Here is a 19,831-nt window from a genome sequence, read left to right as displayed (position 1 = left end):
GTATTTTTGTGTAATATCTACATCCATCGTGAGGTTTGAACCCACAACCCTGAGTCGCATGTTCTTGCTGACTGAGCTAGCCAGGTGCCCTTGTTTATTTATTTTTAAGTTTTTAATTTTAAAAATCTTTTTAAAATATATATTATTAATTTTTTATGTTCATTTATTTATTTTGAGAGGGGTGGGGAGGGGCAGAGAGAGAGGGAGAGAGAAGCCCAAGCAGGGTCCATGCTGTCAGTGCAGAGCTTGATGTGGGACTTGATCTCACGAACTGTGAGATCATGACCTGAGCTAACACCAAGAGTTAGGTGCTTAACCGACTGAACCACCCAGGCACCCCTCCTTCTGGGTCATGTGTTATATAATTCATTGTACACTTATTATGTAGTAGATCGAGGATATAACTGTGTATGTATGTGTATAAAACTCTGCAGAGCACTTTGCATGCACTGTCTCATTTAATACTTAGAATATCCCCAGGTAGGTGTCTCTGTTTTGTGGATGAAGAAACTGAGACACAGAAATCAAGTAACTTGCTCAGGGATACACAGCTAAGTAATGGACAGTAAGCTAAGTAATCTGTAAGAGATAGAGCTGATTGTTTGGCCTCTGGTCTTTTTTTATTTCAAAGGCTGTGCTCTTAACCTCTGAACTATGCCATGGCATTAATTGGTGTGCCCCTTTTCTGTCTTAGAGGATAACATAATCTGGGATTAGTACTTGTTGATTAGGAGTAAAGGAGTATTGCCTCTCAGCCCTACGCTGTTTCTCCAAAATTTGACCTTGCAGCGGCATTGAACATAGTTGATCACTCCTCTTTTTCTTTCTTCTTCTTCTTTTTTTTTTTTGTCCCCGCCCTTTGATCACTCCTCTTTTGAGTCCATTTGTTTACTGGACTTCCAGGATACCACATTGTCATGGTTGCCTTTCTGTCTCACCAAGCTGTCTCTTTTGCTTGTTCCTTCTTTTTTGCCTAACTTTTAAATATTGGTATATCTGAAGGATCATTTATTGATCTTATCCTTTTCTCTGCTTGTAGCTACCACTTTAGTTATATCTTCTAGTCTCATTCATGTATGTATGTATGTATGTATGTATGTATGTATGTATATCCTGACAATCTCTAAATTGGTCTCTCTGACCCATAGCCTTTTCCTTGAACTCAAAACTCATTTGATCACTTGTTTACAGCACATCTGAGGCACTTGGAAATCTGATAGGCACCTCAGACTTAATATGTCAAAATCAGATTCTTCTAGCCAAATAGTGGAAACAACCCAAATGTCTAGCGACTGGCGAATGGATAAGCAAAATGTGGTAAATACATACAATGGAATATTATTTATTTATAAAAAAGAACAAAATAATAACAAAGGTTACAATATGGATGGACCGGAAAAGCATTATATTAAGCATGAGAAGCCAAAAGGCCACAAAAGGCACAAAAGGCCACATGGACAGGAGCACCTCGGTGGCTCAGTTGGTTGAGTGTCCAACTTCTGCTCAGGTCATGATCTCATGGTTTGTGAGTTTGAGCCCCTCAGGCTGTCTGCTGTCAGTGCAGAGCCCACTTCAGATCCTCTGTCCCTCTGTGCCCTCCCCAGCTTGTGCTCTTGCACTCTCTCTCAGAAATAAATAAACATTAAAAAAAAAAAAAAAAAGAAGGCCAGATGTCCAGAATGGACAAATCCATGGAAACAGAAAGTAGATTGATTAGTAATTACCTAGTGCGGTGGTGTGGAGTTGTGGGAAGTGACTACCAATGGGTACATAGTTTTTTAGGGGTGATGAACATTTTTTTTTTTAGTTTGTAGCTTGAGGCATTTTATTCTAAAAAGCTGGCACTTGTATACATAAACTAACAAGAACTTAAAATTCATCACGTTTACTTCATTTTTTAGCTCAACCTTCTAGTAAATCTTTAGCTTCATTGATTTTGGCTGCTCTATAAGGAGATCCTTCCTTGTCTGGGTGATTTAAAAGCATAATTTGTTGACGAGCATCTCTTATTTTTCCTTTATTGGCAGTAGGGCTTACGCCTAGTATTAATGCTGCTGCTTGTTTTGTTATTTTGGATTCAAACCCACCTCTGTAATAGCCATCACTGAAGGCAGAATTTGGTAGACTTTGAAAAACTTGTTTTACTTGAGGTTCCATATTGTGTTTCATGGCTTGCAAAACATAACGGCCTGCAAATCCTGCACCAGCAACAGTCAGTCCGACTGCTGCCACTGCACTGGCCATGGCTTTGGCTTGCTTCCCCCACCTTCACCGAGAGCGTGGTCCTTCCTAGCCCAGAGTTTGCAACCAACCAGTTCCCACACAGTGATGAGGCCACCACCAGCAGGCACCAAAAATGTTCTAAAATTAATTACAATGATGGTTTCCCAACACTGAGTATACTAAAAAACAACTGAATTTTGGAGGTATTTTTTTGGTATGTGAATTATATCTCAATGAAGTTGTTGAAAATTGAATTCTTCATTCCCTGTCCCTCAAACTAAACTCAAACAAATCAAAACAGTCTGCTCATGAAAGAAATCATTGATAAATTAGACTTCATTAAAATTAAAAACTTTTACTTTGTAAAAGACATTGTCAAGAGAATGGGAAGATAAGCCACAGACTGGGAGAAAAATATTTGCAAAACACTCATCTGATACCAGACTTTCATCCAAAATATGCAAATCAGGGGTGCCTGGGTGGCTCAGTCAGTTGAGCGTCCGACTTAGGTGCAGTGCAGGTCATGATCTCACAGTTTGTGGGTTTGAGCCCCATGTCGGGCTTTGTGCTGACAGTTTGGAGCCTAGAACCTGCTTCAGATTCTGTGTCTCCCTCTCTCTCTGCCCCTCCCCTGCTCACTCTGTCTCTCAAAAATGAATACATTTTAAAAAAGGTTTTTTAAAAAATATGCAAATCAAAGAACTCTTAAAATTCAATAATAAGAAAACTGCTCCATTAAAAAATGGGCCAAAGACAGAAGCAGACACCCCACCAAAGAAGATATACAAATGACAAATAAGCATATGAAAAGGTGCTCCTCATCATGCATCATTAGGGAAATACAAATTGAAACAACAGTGGAATACCACCACAAGACTATTAGAATGACCAGAATCCAGAACATTGACAACACCAAATGTTAGCAGAGTTGTGGAGCAGCAGGAACTCTCATTCATGCTTAATGGGAATGCAAAATAGTATAGCCACTTTGGAAGATTGTTTGGCAGTTTCTTACCAAACTCTTACCATACGATCTAGCAGTCATGTTCCTTGCTATTTGCCCAAATTAACTGAAAACTTATGTTCACCCAAAAACCTATATATGGATGTTTATGGAAGTGTTATTTATAACTGCTAAAATTTGGAAGCAACCAACATGTCTTTATTAGGTGAATGGATAAATAAGTAGGTACACCAAGATAATGGAATATCATTATTATTTTTAAAATTATTTTTAATTTGATTTATTTGTTTAAAAAAATTTTTTTTCAACGTTTTTTTTTTTTTTTATTTTTGGGACAGAGAGAGACAGAGCATGAACGGGGGAGGGGCAGAGAGAGAGGGAGACACAGAATCGGAAACAGGCTCCAGGCTCTGAGCCATCAGCCCAGAGCCTGACGCGGGGCTCGAACTCACGGACTGCGAGATCGTGACCTGGCTGAAGTCGGACGCTTAACCGACTGCGCCACCCAGGCGCCCCTGATTTATTTATTTTGAGAGAGATTGAGAGAGAAAGCAGAGGGGCGGAGAGATAGGGTGAGAGAGAATCGCAAGCAGGCTCCACACTGTCAGCACATAGTCCAATGCAGGGCTCAAACTCAAGAACTGTGAGATCATGACCTGAGCTGAAGTCAGGAGTCAGTTGCTTAACCTCATGAGCCACCCAGGTGCCCCAACAATGGAATATTATTTAGCACTAAAAAGAAATGAGCTGTCAGGCCATTAAAAGACATGAAGGAAGGGTGCCTGGGTGGTTCAGTTAGGCGTCCGACTTTGGCTCAGGTCATGATCTCAGGTTTCATGAGTTTGAGCCCCTCATCAGGCTCTCTGCTGTGAGCACAGAGCCCGCTTTGGATGCTCTGTCTCCCCCTCTCTCTACCCGTCCTCCGTGTGTGCATGCGCTCTCTCTTTCTCAAAAATAAACATTAAAAAAAATGAAGGAGTCTTAAATGCATATCATTAAATGAAATAAGCAAATCTGAAGACTAAGGTATGATTCAAGCTGTATGACATTGTGGAAAAGGCAAAACTGGTGACAGTAAAAAAGATCAGTGGTTTCCAGGGTTTGGGGGAAGGGAAAGATGAATTGATGAAGCACAGAGGATTTTTAGGGCAGTGAAACTATTCTGTATGATTCTGCTATTCTGTATACATGTCATTATACATTTGTCAAAACTCACAGAATGTATAACACCAAGAGTGAACCCTAATGTAAACTGTGGACTCTGTATAATAATGATGTATCAATGTAGGTTCATTAGTAACACGTACCACTCTGATATGGGATGTTGGTAGTAGAAGAAACTGTATGTGTTTGTGAGCAGAAGATATATGGGAATTCTCTATATCTTCTGTTCAATTTTACTATGAACCTAAAATTGCTCTAAAAATTAAATCTATTTAAAAGAAAAAACTGGGGCACCTCAGTGGCCCAGTTACTTAAGAGTGTGACTCTGGATTTCAGCTCAGGTCATGATCTCAGGGTTTGTGAGATCGAACCCCTAATTGGACTGCATCCTGACAGCGTGGAGCCTGATTGGGATTCTCTCTCTCCCAAAGAATCTACAATAAGGAAATCTTTACTTGGAGTCTTAACCATCTTGATAAGACTATTAACATCCTTGTAGTTACTTAAGCCAAAAACGTTGAGTCATGCTTGATTCCTTTCTTTCAACACTCTCTATCTAGTTGTTCTCAAACCTAGTGGATACTACATTCAGAAAACATCTGGAATCCATTCACTTGTGATCATTTCCTATTTTCATGATGTTAGTCCAAGCCAGTATTAACTTTTACCTAGATTATTGTAGAAGCATCCTAACTGGTGTGCCTGTTTCTGCCTTTGCCTCTTCCCTACTCCCATGTTCCTCATAGACCATTTTTAACATAGCAGACATAAGATCATATCACTCTTCTGCTTAGGACCTCCTAGTGGCTTCCTATTAAAAGCCCAGGTCCTTACATTCACCCCAAAGGACCTAAAAGTGTTCTGTGGTGCACTTCTGTTTTTCTCCTCATTCAGTCCACTAACTACACCAGCCTTGATGTTTCTGAAACACCGAGCATGCTTTTACCTCTGAGCATTTTTTACTTACTGTTCTCTCTGGCTTCAGTGCTGTTTCCCCCATAAACTTACCTTTCTTAGATTTTTGCTCAGAAGTTGCTTATCAGTAAGGCTTCTGTGCTCACCCCATTTAAAATATCAGTACCTGCTACCCACCTCTGCCATTTTTATCCCTATTACAGGGCTTCATTTTTTTCCTTCCCTCTTATTACTATCTGAAAAAGTAATATGTATATATTTTTTACTTGTTTATTTTCTATACCTCTCCTCATTAGAGTATAAGCCCCTGAGATCAGGGCTTTTATTCTGTTTGGTCATTACTATTTATTTACTTTGTTTCTAGAATAATAACTGGTAATCATATTAGACTCTCAGTAAATATTTGTTATGTTGAACAGCTGAATATTCAAGATAGTACAGTGAAAAGAGGTAGGTAACCAGGATCCCAGATCTGTTAGAAAAATTAAGTAACATTGTGACCTGAATGCTTGTGGGTCTCAGTCTTATCATCTGGGTCCAGTGAGAGATTTGACATAGGAGGGTATTTTTTTTTTTTTATGTTTATGTATTTTTGAGGGGGGGGTGTGTGTGAAGGTGCACATGCAAGTGGGGGATGGGCAGAAAATGCAAAGCTCAGAGCCCAACCTGGGGCTTGAACTTAAAAACCATGACATTATGACCTGAATGGAAGTCGGCCACTTAACCTGCTAAACCACCCAGGCGCCCCTAATGTTTATTTATTTTTAAGAGAGAGAGAGACAAAGAGCATGTGAGTGGGAGAGAGGGCCACAGAGTATTTGAAGCAGGCTCTGAGTTGAGAGCAGAGAGCCTGGTGCCAGGTCGAACTCACAAACAGTGATATCACGACCTGAGCCACCCAGGCCCCCTTGACATAGGTGGTCTTTGGTGCTGTGATATAATAGAAAATGTATATTGGTCTCTGCCCCCAGTTCCTATCACAGAAACCCTTATAATGTCTTGGGTGATAGGAATGTCTTGTTCTAATGAGGTAACCCTGGGTGGGCTTCTACATGGCTCCTGGATATAGGCTGGTCACTGGGAAGGCCAAACCGTGATTAGAAGTTTAGCATTTTCAGTCCTGCCCCCCATTCTTTTCAGAGAGAGAAGGGCTGAAAATGGAGTTAATAATGGATCATGTCTACATGATGAAGTCTCCATAAAATCCCCGAAGTATGGGTGAACATTCCATCTGATGTTCATTCATTCTCTTTGTCATATTCTTTAATAAACTGATAAATGTAAGTAAATGTTTTCCTGAGTCTGTGAGCTGCTCTAGCAAATTAATTAAACCCAAGGAGGAGATCTTTGTAACCTCCATAACCTTTGATCTGCAGCCAGTTGGTCAGAAACATAGGTGATAACCTGAACTTGTGATTGATGTCTGTAGTATGTGTCTGTGGTGGGGAAGAGGTGGCACAGTCTTGTGGGACGGAGCCCTCGTGGGATCTGGATGGGTAGTGGCAGAATTGAGTTAAATTGTAGGACAACCAGCTGGTGTCACAGAGAATTTCTTGTTGTGGGGGAAAAAACCTCTGCACATTTGGTGACCAGAGTGTGAATGTTCTGTGTGACTAGTAAAGGAAACACACAGGAAAGAAGCACACGCTAGGGAAGACTGAGTTTTTCCCTACATAGGAAAGAAAAAGCTGGATTTTTTTTCCTTTACAAATGTAAGCCAGAATTGTGTAACTGAAAGAACCTTGAGAGACCATCTTTTATTGTAAAGGTAAGGCTCTGAGTTCAGAAACATTGTTTTACTCACTGGTGTCTATTCCTGTTATGAATAATGGATGGATTATTGGCAGGAGTAAAGATCGGTGAAGCATCTGAAGATTGTGGGAAATTCAACCCAAGAGGGAGCTAGCTACGCAGACACCCAAGGCCAGAAGGACTCTAGGCCAAACGAAAGATCTTGCCTTTGAGGTGGTATTTGAAGATCATGGACTTACCCTAGGAATAATAACAAGCCATTTTATTTTGAAATTTTCTGAGCAGCTATATTTCCCCTCATTTTCTTTCAAGGGGCCTCCCCTGCCCTCTCATTGTGAGTTCTTTCCTATGCTTGGCTCTGTATACAGTAGCTATAGCTGTTAAAGTGTGTCTCTCATATGTTTAAGTAAGTTGTTGCGTTTAGATTTTTTAATGTTTAAAATAATTTCATTATGCCTGTATAGTTGTTTTTTTTTTTTTAAGAGTAAGCTGTACACCCAACCTGGGGCTTGAACTCATGACCCTGAGATCAAGGGTCTCATGTTCTACTGACTGAGCCAGTGAGGTGCCTCCCCTTTTAATTAATTAATTAAGTAAGTAAGTAAAATTTTTAAAATACTTTTTTAGGGGCACCTGGGTGACTCAGTCAGTTAAGTGGCCGACTTCGGCTCAGGTCATGATCTCGCGGTCCGTGAGTTCGAGCCCCACGTCGGACTCTGTGCTGACAGCTCAGAGCCTGGAGCCTGCTTCAGATTCTGTGTCTCCCTCTCTCTGACCCTCCCCTGTTCATGCTCTGTCTCTCCCTGTCTCAAAAATAAATAAAACATTAAAAAAATAATAAAATACTTTTTTAATGCTTGTGTAGTTTAATTTCTCCTTTCTTGGCAGACCTATCATAAAACTCAGTAGGGCCTCTGACTGTAGTATAAACTGGTCTTGGAAGGTAGGTTCTCCTCCAGTTCTCCATGGAGAGCAAGATGATACACTTCCTTCTCCATAGCACTGTTAGGAGAATCATTTTCCTTCTACAAAATCTTTTGATATGTTTTCAGAGGACAAATGGTTTTTCATTAAGTTTTTTTTTTTTTTTTAATGTTTATTTTGAGAGAGAGAGAGCAAGTGGGGAGAGGGGCAGGAGAGAGAGAATCCCAAGCAGACTCTGTGCTGCCAGCACACAGCCTGATGCAGGGCTGGAACTCATGAAGCCTTAGATCATGACCTGAGCTGAAATCAAGAGTTGGGCCCTCACCCAACTGAGCCATCCAAGTGCCCCTACAGTTCTTTTTAAAAAGTAGGGTGACTCTTCAATTTTAGGTTTACATTTTGTAATTAAATTTTAATTTTTATTTCAAAATAACTGGATTTATTTGTAGTTGAAAGAAATAATACTGAGAGATCCTATGTACCCTTTACTCAGTTTTCCCTAGGAGTAAGGTCTTGTAGAACTGTGGTAGCAGTACCACAACCAGGATATTGACATTGACACAACCCATGATCTTGTTCAGATTTCACCAGTTTTTATTGTACTCATTTGTGTTGTGTGTGTGTGTGTGTGTGTGTGTGTGTGTGTGTATTCAGTTCTATGCAATCTTAATACATGTGTAGTTTTATGTATCCAACCCCATATTCAAGACACAGACATTTCCATTACCAAAAGGATTCCTCATTTTGTCTTTTTGTAATCATACCCACTCCCCTCCTGTTCCTCCTAACTTCTGGACCCCTGGCAATCACTAAGCTGGTCTCCATTTCTATAAATTTGTTACTTCAAGAGTGTTATATAAATGGAATCATACCTTATGTAACCTTTTGGGATAGGGTTTTTTTTTTTCCTCACTCAACATAAATCTCTTGAGATTCATCCAGGTTGTTATGTGTCAGTGGTTTCTTTTATTGTTGAATAGTATTCCATGGAATGAATATAGCAGTTAATTCAGTTATTCACTTGTTGAAGGACACTGATTTGTTTCCAGTTTTTGGCTGTTATGAATTAAGCTTCTGTGGACACTTGTGCACAGATTTTTATGTGAACATAAATCTTCATTGCTGAGTGCAGTTGCTAGGTCATATGGTAAGTGCATGATTTGCAATTTACTTTAAAAATTAGTAGATAGTGGGGCGCCTGGGTGGCGCAGTCGGTTAAGCGTCCGACTTCAGCCAGGTCACGATCTCGCGGTCCGTGGGTTCGAGCCCCGCGTCAGGCTCTGGGCTGATGGCTCAGAGCCTGGAGCCTGTTTCCGATTCTGTGTCTCCCTCTCTCTCTGCCCCTCCCCTGTTCATGCTCTGTCTCTCTCTGTCCCAAAAATAAATAAACGTTGAAAAAAAAAATTAAAAAAAAAATTAGTAGATAGAAATTAGTAGATAAAAAACTTTTCATGTTAAAATTATTTACTCTTACATTTATTTGTTTGGTGAAAAACATCATTTTACAGTTTCTTTAAAGATGTTTTCTTAAACCTATTGTCTGTGTAGCCAGGGAGTTTGTATTTTGGAATAGCCATTGTATCATTCGCAGGCATTATGAGATGAAGGCAAAAAACAGACAGAAATCATATCATAGAATCATTAAAGGGTAGTTTCCTTTCCTATGAAACAATATACATATTCTTGTCTTTTTTACATTTGATCTTTAGTTTTAATATTGTAGTGAAAGGTTGCATTCTATTTTCTCTTTCTACAGCGGCTATGTGACTATGTTTGTGACCTCCTCTTAGAAGAGTCAAATGTCCAGCCAGTATCAACACCAGTAACAGTGTGTGGAGACATACACGGACAGGTAAAATTTCATGAGCAGATTTTTAGCTTTTGTACTGTCCATAGTCCATGTGTGTTTCCATTTGTGCTGCGAAAAAGCCACCAGAAAAACAACAAAAACAGCTGGTCATTTGGTAGATTGCCTCAGTCTGTGTGACACTAATGATTCCTGGTTACTAATACAGTGAGTAAAAGCAGTGATCAAATTATTCATGGAATTTGTTGAAATTATACTTGCAAAGTGGATAGAATGCAGCATTATTGCCCTGTGGAATGGGGAAGAGAGAAAATAAATGTGGACAGTTCACAGTGATTGTGATTAACAGGAGGTGCTTTGGTTTTAGGCACTAATTTTCTATTCTATTAATTTCTATTTATTCACTTTACTCATTCATGTCATATTTTAATGTATCATTTCCTTAGTGGGAATGAGATAGCAAAGGTTCAGAAAGACAAAATTGTTGGTGCGTGATTTCACAGCAAGTCACTGCTAGAATAGGAGGAGGAGGATTTGTCTCCTTTTCTCATCTGCTAGGTTTTTGTTTGTTTTTTAAGAGTTTCAAAGCAGTGGCAGGAGGAGTACACCTCATCTTTAGACTTTTACTGTCACCATATAGCCTAGCTGGAAACCCTCTGTGTTTTGTAGAGGTATTTGTATTTGTTTTTCTTTTTTTTTTTTTTTTTTTTGGTTTGGTTTTTGGTTTTTGGTTTTAAACTGGGAGTGAAAGCTGAACAGAACACTCACTCAGTCTGCTGTATACATACAATGGAATTGTGGCTGTAAGACATATGATACAGTGACAGTTCTGTGGACTCAAATTTTCAATCCTATTTTCATTTGAAAACTCAAATTTTGTCATTGGCAATAAATACTGTCAATTGTTTCCTTGAAGTGACTGGCTCACTTCCTTCACTGTTGCAAAGATGTTTGCCAAATACCCATAGTATGTCTTTCATTATCTCAAGTAAAAATAGTGTTCCATAAAAAAAGAGGCTACTTTAGCTTGTGACAGGCCTATGCTGTCACTTTTTTTTTTTTTTTTTTTTTTTCTTGAGAGGGGCCAGGGAGAGAGTGAGAGAGAACAAGAGCGCGAGTGAGCAAGTAGGGGAGGGGCAGAGAGAGGGAGAGAGAGAGAATCCCAAGCAAGCTCTGACAGTGCAGAGCCCAATGCAGGGCTTGAACCCACAAATTGTGAGATCATAACCTGAGATGAAATCAAGAGTTGGAGGTGACTGACTGAGCCACTTGGGTGCCCTGAGGCTATCAGCTTCTGATACTTAAAGACTTTTCTGGAAAATCATACATACATACATACATACATACATACATACATACATACATACTTACTTACTTACTTTTCTGTTAGTGTGATATTAACAAATATGATTTTTGGTGATGTATAATGAAATATCATTTCTGTTTTCCAAATGACCAGTGTGTTAGCTACTGAGAGTGTTAGACCAGTCTGTCTTTGTTACTAACAGAGTAGGAAAAGACCACTTGTCAAGTTTTGATGTATTAAAGGAATATGTACCGTTATTTCTTAATGTTCTTAAAATACTCTTTTGTAAAATAAAAATATCCCATCAGGTTGAATGCAGAGAGTCAGGTTATGAAAATCTATTTAGCCAGACATTAAATTTGTTTTGTTTTTGAAAACATTGTTTATTTTTCATTAGAAATCTGTGTATGTTACTATTTAATGAGTTGTTACTGATTTAAAAAATTAAATATTAAAAAGTGATTAGTTTTCTAATATGGTTAATAGCAGTTGATATAAGCAAAAAACTTTTTGGGGACCTCTGATTTTTAAGAATATGAATTATGAATGTTCCTGAAGCTAAGAAGTTTAAAAACTACTGAGCTAGCCAGCTGTTTCCTTGCCTCAAACAATGGAATAAAATCCACTTCAGGATTGCTTGTGTTTTAAAATGAGAACATTTATAGAGTTTCTGTGATGTGGAAAACATAATACACATTAGAGATTATTTGTGAAATGATGAGGTGAGCTTCCAGTAATGTAGGACAAGCTTAGTTGTCTTCACATGTTCTCAGTAAATGTTTATTATGTTCGCTAATTCTGGCAAAACTTCCATTCTGGGGCAGGAACTGTTGGGTCCCTAAAGCAGAATATTTGATCATCTTTTAAATGTATATAGGGTAAATGGGAACTTAAAAAGTTTTTATTTAAGAACATATAGCTATAAGAACTATAAGAACTATAAACATGAATAGGAGTTAAAGGACACTTCCACCATACCTTTACAAAAGCCAACTGTTTTATAAAACTTTAAATGTTCCCTTTCTGACTCTCTGTGTGTACATACTCAATTTTTACATAACAAAATTGTGTAGTTTATTATAGGTAAACTTTTGTGTTACATTCTTTTCCCTAATTGTTTTTTTATTTTGCTACATAGTTTCCATCATAACCATTAGTATTTAAAAGAAAAAAATTTTAACATTTATTTTTAAAAGAGATTGAGTTGAGGGGCAGAGAGAGAGAGGAAGACAGAAAATCTGAAGCAGGCTCCATGCTGTCAGTGCAAAGCCTCACATGGGGCTTGAACTCATGAACCATGAGAGCCGAAGTTGGATGTTCAACTGACAAGCCACCCAGGCATTATAATCATTATTCACGATTGGTCCAGGCCTTTGAGTTGGTAGATCATACTTTGTTAAAATAGTGTCTTATGTTAGTCGTGAAGGTTGTTTCTTTTGTTGTTATAAATGATGTTGTAACACATTTTCTATATTTTCACACAGCATTTATTTCCTTCCGTCCGTCCTTCCTTCCTTCCTTCCTTCCTTCCTTCCTTCCTTCCTTCCTTCCTTCTTTTTGCCCTTAGGATATAGTCAAAGAAGTGGAAATATTAGGCCAGAGTAACACGTGTGTGCGCGCGCGCACACACACACACACACACATGCTCATATTATGTGTGTGTGTATATACTATGTAAATGATATGTATATATATCATATATACATCTGTGGGTTGGGAATTGAGAAGTATACTTTCAAAGGGAAGGTCTTTACATAGTAGAAATGGACAGCAAATACTTTGGACAAAAGTTTACCACTTGACTGAGTTGAACATTTGTTTCATTTATTTGCTTGCTAATTTTAAGAAGATAGGAAAATTTTATTGTAAACTTGTTAAAGTTTTTCTTAACTCTAAGCAAGTAACAACGCTTCAGATTTATGAAACATTATAAAGAGTAGTGCTTTATTTCTTTTAGTAGTTAACATTTAAATTTCAGTTTTGTTCACTGTGACTAAGATTTCTGTACTGTTTTAAGTGTTAGAAATTTAAGTAATAACTTTTTAGTTTCAAGTGTAGAAGATAACTGTATAGGAAATAATTAGTTGTAGTTGGTATAATATATTACAGTCAATTCCTTTAATTCAAAAGCCTTTCTTAGACAAACTGTGAAGTTTTCTTTAGAAATTAGGATTAAGATAATCTAGTTGACTGAAGTTACCAAATGGACAATTTATGAGTTTCCAATTTTCAGTCAAATAGAATATGATGAAATAAACAGTTCTGTTTTACTAATTATTGAGAAGACACTCCATAGCTGTAGAGCCTGAGGGTACACACATCTCCAAAGTAGAGTGTAGGAAGGTAGGTTGATTTGCTCTTCAAGATACTATGAAGTATCATGTAAATTTATTCTTTGAAAGAAACTCTTATCCACTTGTTTTATCTTTTGTCTCATTAAAATAGCTACTGAGTATGTGGTGGGGTGGTTAGGTTAGCTTATTGACAAGTTAGATAAATGATCAGTTATTTCAAATACTCAAGTGATGGAATGCCTGGCTGTCTCAGTCTGTAGAGCATGCAAGTCTTAATCTCAGAGTCGTGAGTTCAAGCCCCATGCTGCGCATAGAAATTACTTAAAAAAAATTCTCAAGTGATAGATGGGGAGATAAATGACAGAAATTTGAGGGGGAAGGCCTGTAATATTAATGATCTAGGAATGACTTTAATGGTAATTGTGAGATTTATTTTAGTGCTTTTTTTTTAAGCTTGAGAGCTGTGTGCTTGGCAGTTTTGCTCACACTTAATTTCTTTTTGTAAGTGTAAATATTTGAGGTCTTCTTAATTAAATGCTTCTTTACACATTTCGCTCTCAGTTTTATTATTTTACTCCTTCACAGGAATTTGTAATCAGCATATATTGCCTTTCTTTTATAGTTTTATGACCTTTGTGAGCTATTCAGAACTGGAGGTCAGGTTCCTGACACAAACTACATATTTATGGTACGTAAACCCCAATGATACCAAATATTTATTAAAATGGAAAGGATCTGACTTGCTACATGTAAATTATGTAATAATTTCATTGCCATGTGACATTCACTATTTAAATACATGAAAAGGTGATTCTGTATTTTTTTACATTTTGCCATGTCATCTAGTTGAAAATAATTGCTTTAGTAAATTGCTGTGTGCATAGGACTGGGTTGTAGCCCTAAGTAGTGACTGGCAGAAATATAGCCCAGAACCATAGATTTAAGACACAAATCTTAATTTTACTGTTGTTTTATCACACTTTTTGAGCAATTTCATCGTTTATTAATCTGTGGATTGATGAATATAGGCATATACACATTTGGTATTAAGGTGGATATTTGCTTAGTTTCCTTTTGGAATGTAATGTTACTGTTGAATTTTGTCTGAATCCTGTCATTTTCCTCCCTTCTAAAGGTTTGTGGGTCACTTTCCTATTCTTTTAGGTGTCTTCCTATTATTCTAATATTGTCCCAAGTAAGACGTTAATGAGAAGTGTAATTAGTATGGCTTTACATGCAGTTGTTAAATACAAAGCTGAACCCAGAACAGTAGTATAATTTTGGTATCTGCTTTTACAAAAATACTATTTCTTCAATTTGGTAGCTTTTCTGATGCAGTTAAGGTGATTTTTGAAATTCATCTAAAGTTTTTTGATTCACACATGACCTTTTAGAAATATCTGCTAGTGTAGGTGATAGAGAATTGGAAAAATGGTGATTTTCCAGGGAAGATCCTTGAGAGAATTGCACAGCAGGTTCCTGCACTGCTCTTGAATCCTAAGACTAGCACAGACATTTAGTAGAAATAGTTATTTACTTCAATTTGAATTTTTTGTTAAAATCCAATATTCAAATAATTCAATGTTTGATTCTTCATTTTTGTTATTTTTGACTGGGTCTCTGAGTTTGTACACTTCGGTATAATTAAAAAAAATATTGTTGCTATTGTTTCTAACTGTAAACTTTTATTTTACAGGGTGATTTTGTAGACAGAGGCTACTATAGTTTGGAGACCTTCACTTACCTTCTTGCACTAAAGGCTAAGTGGCCTGATCGTATTACACTTTTGCGAGGAAATCATGAGAGTAGACAGATAACACAGGTGTATGGATTTTATGGTAAGACTTTCTATTCTCTGATTCTTTTTTTTTTTTTTTTTTTGAGAGTAAGAGAGGCAGAGGGAGAGAGAAACAGAATCCTAAGCGGACTCCATATTCAGTGTGGAGCCTGATGTGGGGCTCGATCCCACAACCTTGGCATCATGACTTTGGCTCAACTGACTGAGCCACGTAGGCACCCCTACTTTCTCAACCTTTAAATCCTCCTCTTTCCCCAATCAAGAACCTTACCATGGAGAGAGAACTATTCTTTTTTTTTTTTTTTAATGCTTATTTATTTATTTTGAGAGAGTGAAAGAGCATGAGCATGCATGAGAGTGGGGTAGGGGTAGAGAGAGAGGGAGACTCTGCACTGTCAGCACAGAGCCCATTGTGGGGCTCAGTCTCATAAACTGCGAGATCATGACCTGAGCCAAAATCAAGAGTTGGACACTCAACCAACCAGGTGCCCCTGGTGAGAGAGCTATTCTTAAATTTTTGGTGTACATCTTTCTAGATGTGTGCCTCAAAGTATAGTCCTCAGTTTACCTTATTGGAATCATCTGGGGTGCTTGTTAAAAATGTGCATTGTTGGACCCCACTGAAAACCTTTTGGAGTGGGAATCCTAGAATCTGCTAAAGGTGAATGTTCTGCTCTTGAAAGTTTGAGAACCGGGGCGCCTGGGTGGCTCAGTCGGTTAAGCATCCGACTTCAACTCAGGTCATGATCTCGCGGTCCGTGAGTTCGGGCCCCATGTCGGGCTCTGGGCTGATGGCTCAGAGCCTGGAGCCTGCTTCAGATTCTGTGTCTCCCTCTCTCTCTGCCCCTCCCCCATTCATGCTCTGTCTCTCTCTGTCTCAAAAATAAATAAACGTTAAAAAAAAAAAAAGAAAGTTTGAGAACCTATTCTATGTATGTGTGTGTATGTGTGTGTTTGTAAACATATTTTTGTGTGTGTACATACCTGCTTTTTTACTTAATGCTGTGACCAGCCTTTTTTCACTTCATTGACATTATTTTTATAGTTGTATCATATTACACTGTATGGATGTACTATAATTGATTAAACTAATACCTTTAACATTGAACCTTGGAGTTGTTTTTAAATTGCTGTTATACACATAGCTGAAAGAATATCCTTTTACATATGTAAAATTATGTATGTATGTATCCATTTGTCTGCCCGTGTGCTTGCTCCAGAGAATGCCAGGACCTCAGGGATCAGAAACAGAACTTAGCCATTAAAAGCAAAATATCTGCTTCTATAAAACTTTTATATGGTTGAAAGTTTTAAAAAATGAGGTTAGAGAGAGGCTGGCTGGCTCAGTCGGTAAAGCAGTAACTCTTGATTATTGGGTTGTGAGTTCGAGCCCTACATTGAATATAGAGATTACTTAAAAGTAAAACCTGTAAGGGGCGCCATGAATCAATTAATCTTTCAGGGGGTGCTGACGCTGTTAGCATGAAGCCTGCTTGAGATTCTCTCTCTCCCTGTCTCTCTGTCCACAACCCTCGTCTTGTGCATGTGCACACAAGCTCTTTCAAACTTAAATAAAATAAAATCTTTAAAAAAAAATGAGGTTAGGAAGCTCTTTGAAGAAGATAGCAGAGCTATTGAGATTATTAACATGAAATTTCCTTAAGCACAGTTAAGGTGGATATTGAGAAATTTGAAAATATTTATCTCATGACCCTTTAGTTTTGGATTTTATATTTTGGATTCTTTTTTGTCATTATAAAGGTAAGCTAAAAAATAAAGATAAGTAAACTCTTAACTCTTTGATTTGTAAGCCATTGTGAATTATTAAATTGAGAAATTTTGATAATTGTTTATATAACTTTGTTATTAGTAATTGAAAAGTTAGATGGCTGTTACTTGTTTTTACAAGTTACTTCTGGTTTTCATTCATAAAATACCAAGTACCATTTGAATTAAAATTTTTTGATTCTTTTGCAAGACAGTTAATAGTTTGGATAGTACATACTGTGGTGTTAGTAAAAGCCAACTGGCTCTAAGCTTGTTATTATACATGTTACTACACCCCCAAATTTGACCAACTTTTTTTTTATAAGTTTAAATTTTTTTTAGTGTTTATTTTTGAGAGAGAGAAAGAGAGAAAGAGGCAAAGCGTGAGCAGGGGAGGAGCAGAGAGAGGGAGACACAGAATCCAATGCAGTCTCCAGGCTCTGAGCTGTCAGCACAGAGCCTGATGTGGGGCTTGAACCTGCCAGCTTTGAGATCATGATCTGAGCCCGTTGGACGCTTAACCAACTAAGCTACTTAGGCTCCCCAGTCAACATCTTTTTTTTTTTTTTTTTTTAATTTTTTTTTTTTTTCCAACGTTTATTTATTTTTGGGACAGAGAGAGACAGAGCATGAACGGGGGAGGGGCAGAGAGAGAGGGAGACACAGAATCGGAAACAGGCTCCAGGCTCTGAGCCATCAGCCCGGAACCTGACACGGGGCTCAAACTCCCGGACCGCAAGATCGTGACCTGGCTGAAGTCGGACGCTTAACCGACTGCGCCACCCAGGCGCCCCCAACATCTTTTTTTTTAATTTTATTTTTTATTTTTTAAAATTTACATCCAAATTAGCATATAGTGAAACAATGATTTCAGGAGTAGATTCTTTAATGCCCCTTACCCGTTTATCCCATCCCCCCTCCCACAACCCCTCCAGCCACCCTCAGTTTGTTCTCCATATTTATGAGTCTCTTCTGTTTTGTCCCCCTCCCTGTTTTTATATTACTTTTGTTTCCCTTCCCTTATGTTCATCTGTTTTGTCTTTTAAAGTCCTCATATGAGTGAAGTCATATGATTTTTGTCTTTCTTTGACTAATTTCACTTTGCATAATACCCTCCAGTTCCATCCACGTAGTTGCAAATGGCAAGATTTCATTCTTTTTGATTGCCGAGTAAATACTCCATTGTATATATATATACCACATCTTCTTTATCCATTCATCCATCGATGGACATATGGGCTCTTTCCATACTTTGGCTATTGTGAATAGTGCTGCTATAAACATGGGGGTGTATGTGTCCCTTAGAAACAGCACACCTGTATCCCGTGGATAAATGCCTAGTAGTGCAATTGCTGGGTCATAGGGTAGTTCTATTTTTAGTTTTTTTGAGGAACCTCCATACTGTTTTCCAGAGTGGCTGCACCAGCTTGCATTCCCACCAACAATGCAAAAGAGATCCTCTTTCTCCACATCCTTGCCAACAACTGTTGTTACCTGAGTTGTTAATGTTAGCCATTCTGACAGGTGTAAGGTGGTATCTCATTGTGGTTTTGATTTGTATTTCCCTGATGATGTGTGATGTTGAGCATTTTTTCATGTGTCGGTTGGCTATCTGGATGTCTTCCTTGGAGAAGTGTCTATTCATCTCTTTCACCCATTTCTTCACTGGATTATTTGCTTTTTGGGTATTGAGTTTAATAAGTTCTTTATAGATTTTGGATACTAACCCTTTATCTGATATGCCATTTGCAAATACCTTCTCCCATTCTGCCGGTTGCCTTTTAGTTTTGCTGATTGTTTCCTTCTCTGTGCAGAAGCTTTTTGTTTTGATGAAGTCCCAGTAGTTCATTTTTGCTCAACGTCTATTTTTTTAATGTTTGTTTATTTTTGAGAGAGAGAGAGAGAGAGAGAGACAGAGAGAGAGTGCATGTGTGCATGCACTGGCATGCTTATGAGTAGGGGAGGGGCAGAGATGGGGAACAAAGAATCCTGATGTGGGGCTTGAGCTCACGAACCTACAGCTCATGACTTGAGCTGAAGTGGGACACTAAACTCACTGAGCCATCCAGGTGCCCCTGACCAACATTTATCAATGCAAGGCAAAAAAGGAGGAAGAGAAGGAAGACTTTTTTTTTAAAGACAACATTTTAATCAAGATGCCTTTACTGAAGAAAATGACAACAGCATAACATCTAGTATTGAATTCTCTTGTTCCCAAGCTGTGCCTATCTATGGTTTTAATGACAGGAAGCCCACGAGCTCCTCAGGTGGGAGATAATTTTAGTCAACATGGAACTTAACATTGATTTTGAAGTAGTAAAAATGTCCATATATAGCTATTAATTATATTGGGCCTTCAGTTCACACTGATAAATGTATACTGAGCAGTTATTGTGAACCAAATGCTTTGTGTATGTATGAAGATGAAAAAGACAAGATTCCTGTCTGCAAGCTCAGCTCAGTGTTAGCGCTCTCATGGTGAGTTTCTTTTTTCTGTTTCTTTTTGTTTTAAATATATGAAATTTATTGTCAAATTGGTTTCCATACAACACCCAGTGCTCATCCCAAAAGATGCCCTCTTCAATACCGATCACCCACCCCCCGTCAGCCCTCAGTTTGTTCTCAGTTTTTCCGAGTCTCTTATGCTTTGGCTCTCTCTCTCATGGTGAGGTTACATAAGGATCCTGCTTCACACAGACATGTAATTTTGAGAATCATGAGGATGGACCATACCCTGTAGTCTTCTATATCATTGTAATAACGATATGTTACTTTTTTTTTTTTTTTAATTAAGGAAGAAGTCAAAGAACAGAACTGCCATGGTATTAATTGAAAGAAGAGATGAATATCCTATTAACTGTTGTAGACAGCATAGAAAGTGTTCAGCTAGGAATATGTAAGGACCTGATTGGCAGTC

The 19,831-nt window shown here is 38.1% G+C and overlaps 2 protein-coding genes across 2 annotated transcripts in view; one reads left to right on the top strand and one right to left on the bottom strand.

The window, feature by feature from the left end:
* Positions 1-19,831, top strand: part of PPP6C (protein phosphatase 6 catalytic subunit) — a 35,313-nt gene that overhangs the window by 10,847 nt on the left and 4,635 nt on the right. Inside the window, exons 2-4 of the mRNA XM_003995865.6 lie at positions 9,699-9,794; positions 13,972-14,037; positions 15,046-15,187. Of these exons, the coding sequence (XP_003995914.1) occupies positions 9,699-9,794; positions 13,972-14,037; positions 15,046-15,187 (304 nt within the window). The remainder of the gene's footprint in view (positions 1-9,698; positions 9,795-13,971; positions 14,038-15,045; positions 15,188-19,831) is intronic.
* On the bottom strand, positions 1,820-2,244 carry LOC109493969 (mitochondrial import inner membrane translocase subunit TIM14-like). The gene has a single exon (XM_045043113.1). It carries the CDS (start codon positions 2,242-2,244, stop codon positions 1,903-1,905), a length of 342 nt encoding a protein of 113 aa, XP_044899048.1. The 3' UTR covers positions 1,820-1,902.

Source organism: Felis catus, chromosome D4 (genome assembly GCF_018350175.1).
Source record: "Felis catus isolate Fca126 chromosome D4, F.catus_Fca126_mat1.0, whole genome shotgun sequence".
NCBI classification, from domain to species: Eukaryota; Metazoa; Chordata; class Mammalia; order Carnivora; family Felidae; genus Felis; species Felis catus.
The sequence above is the reverse complement of the archived record's forward strand: the minus strand, read 5'-3'. Positions and strand labels throughout refer to the sequence as shown.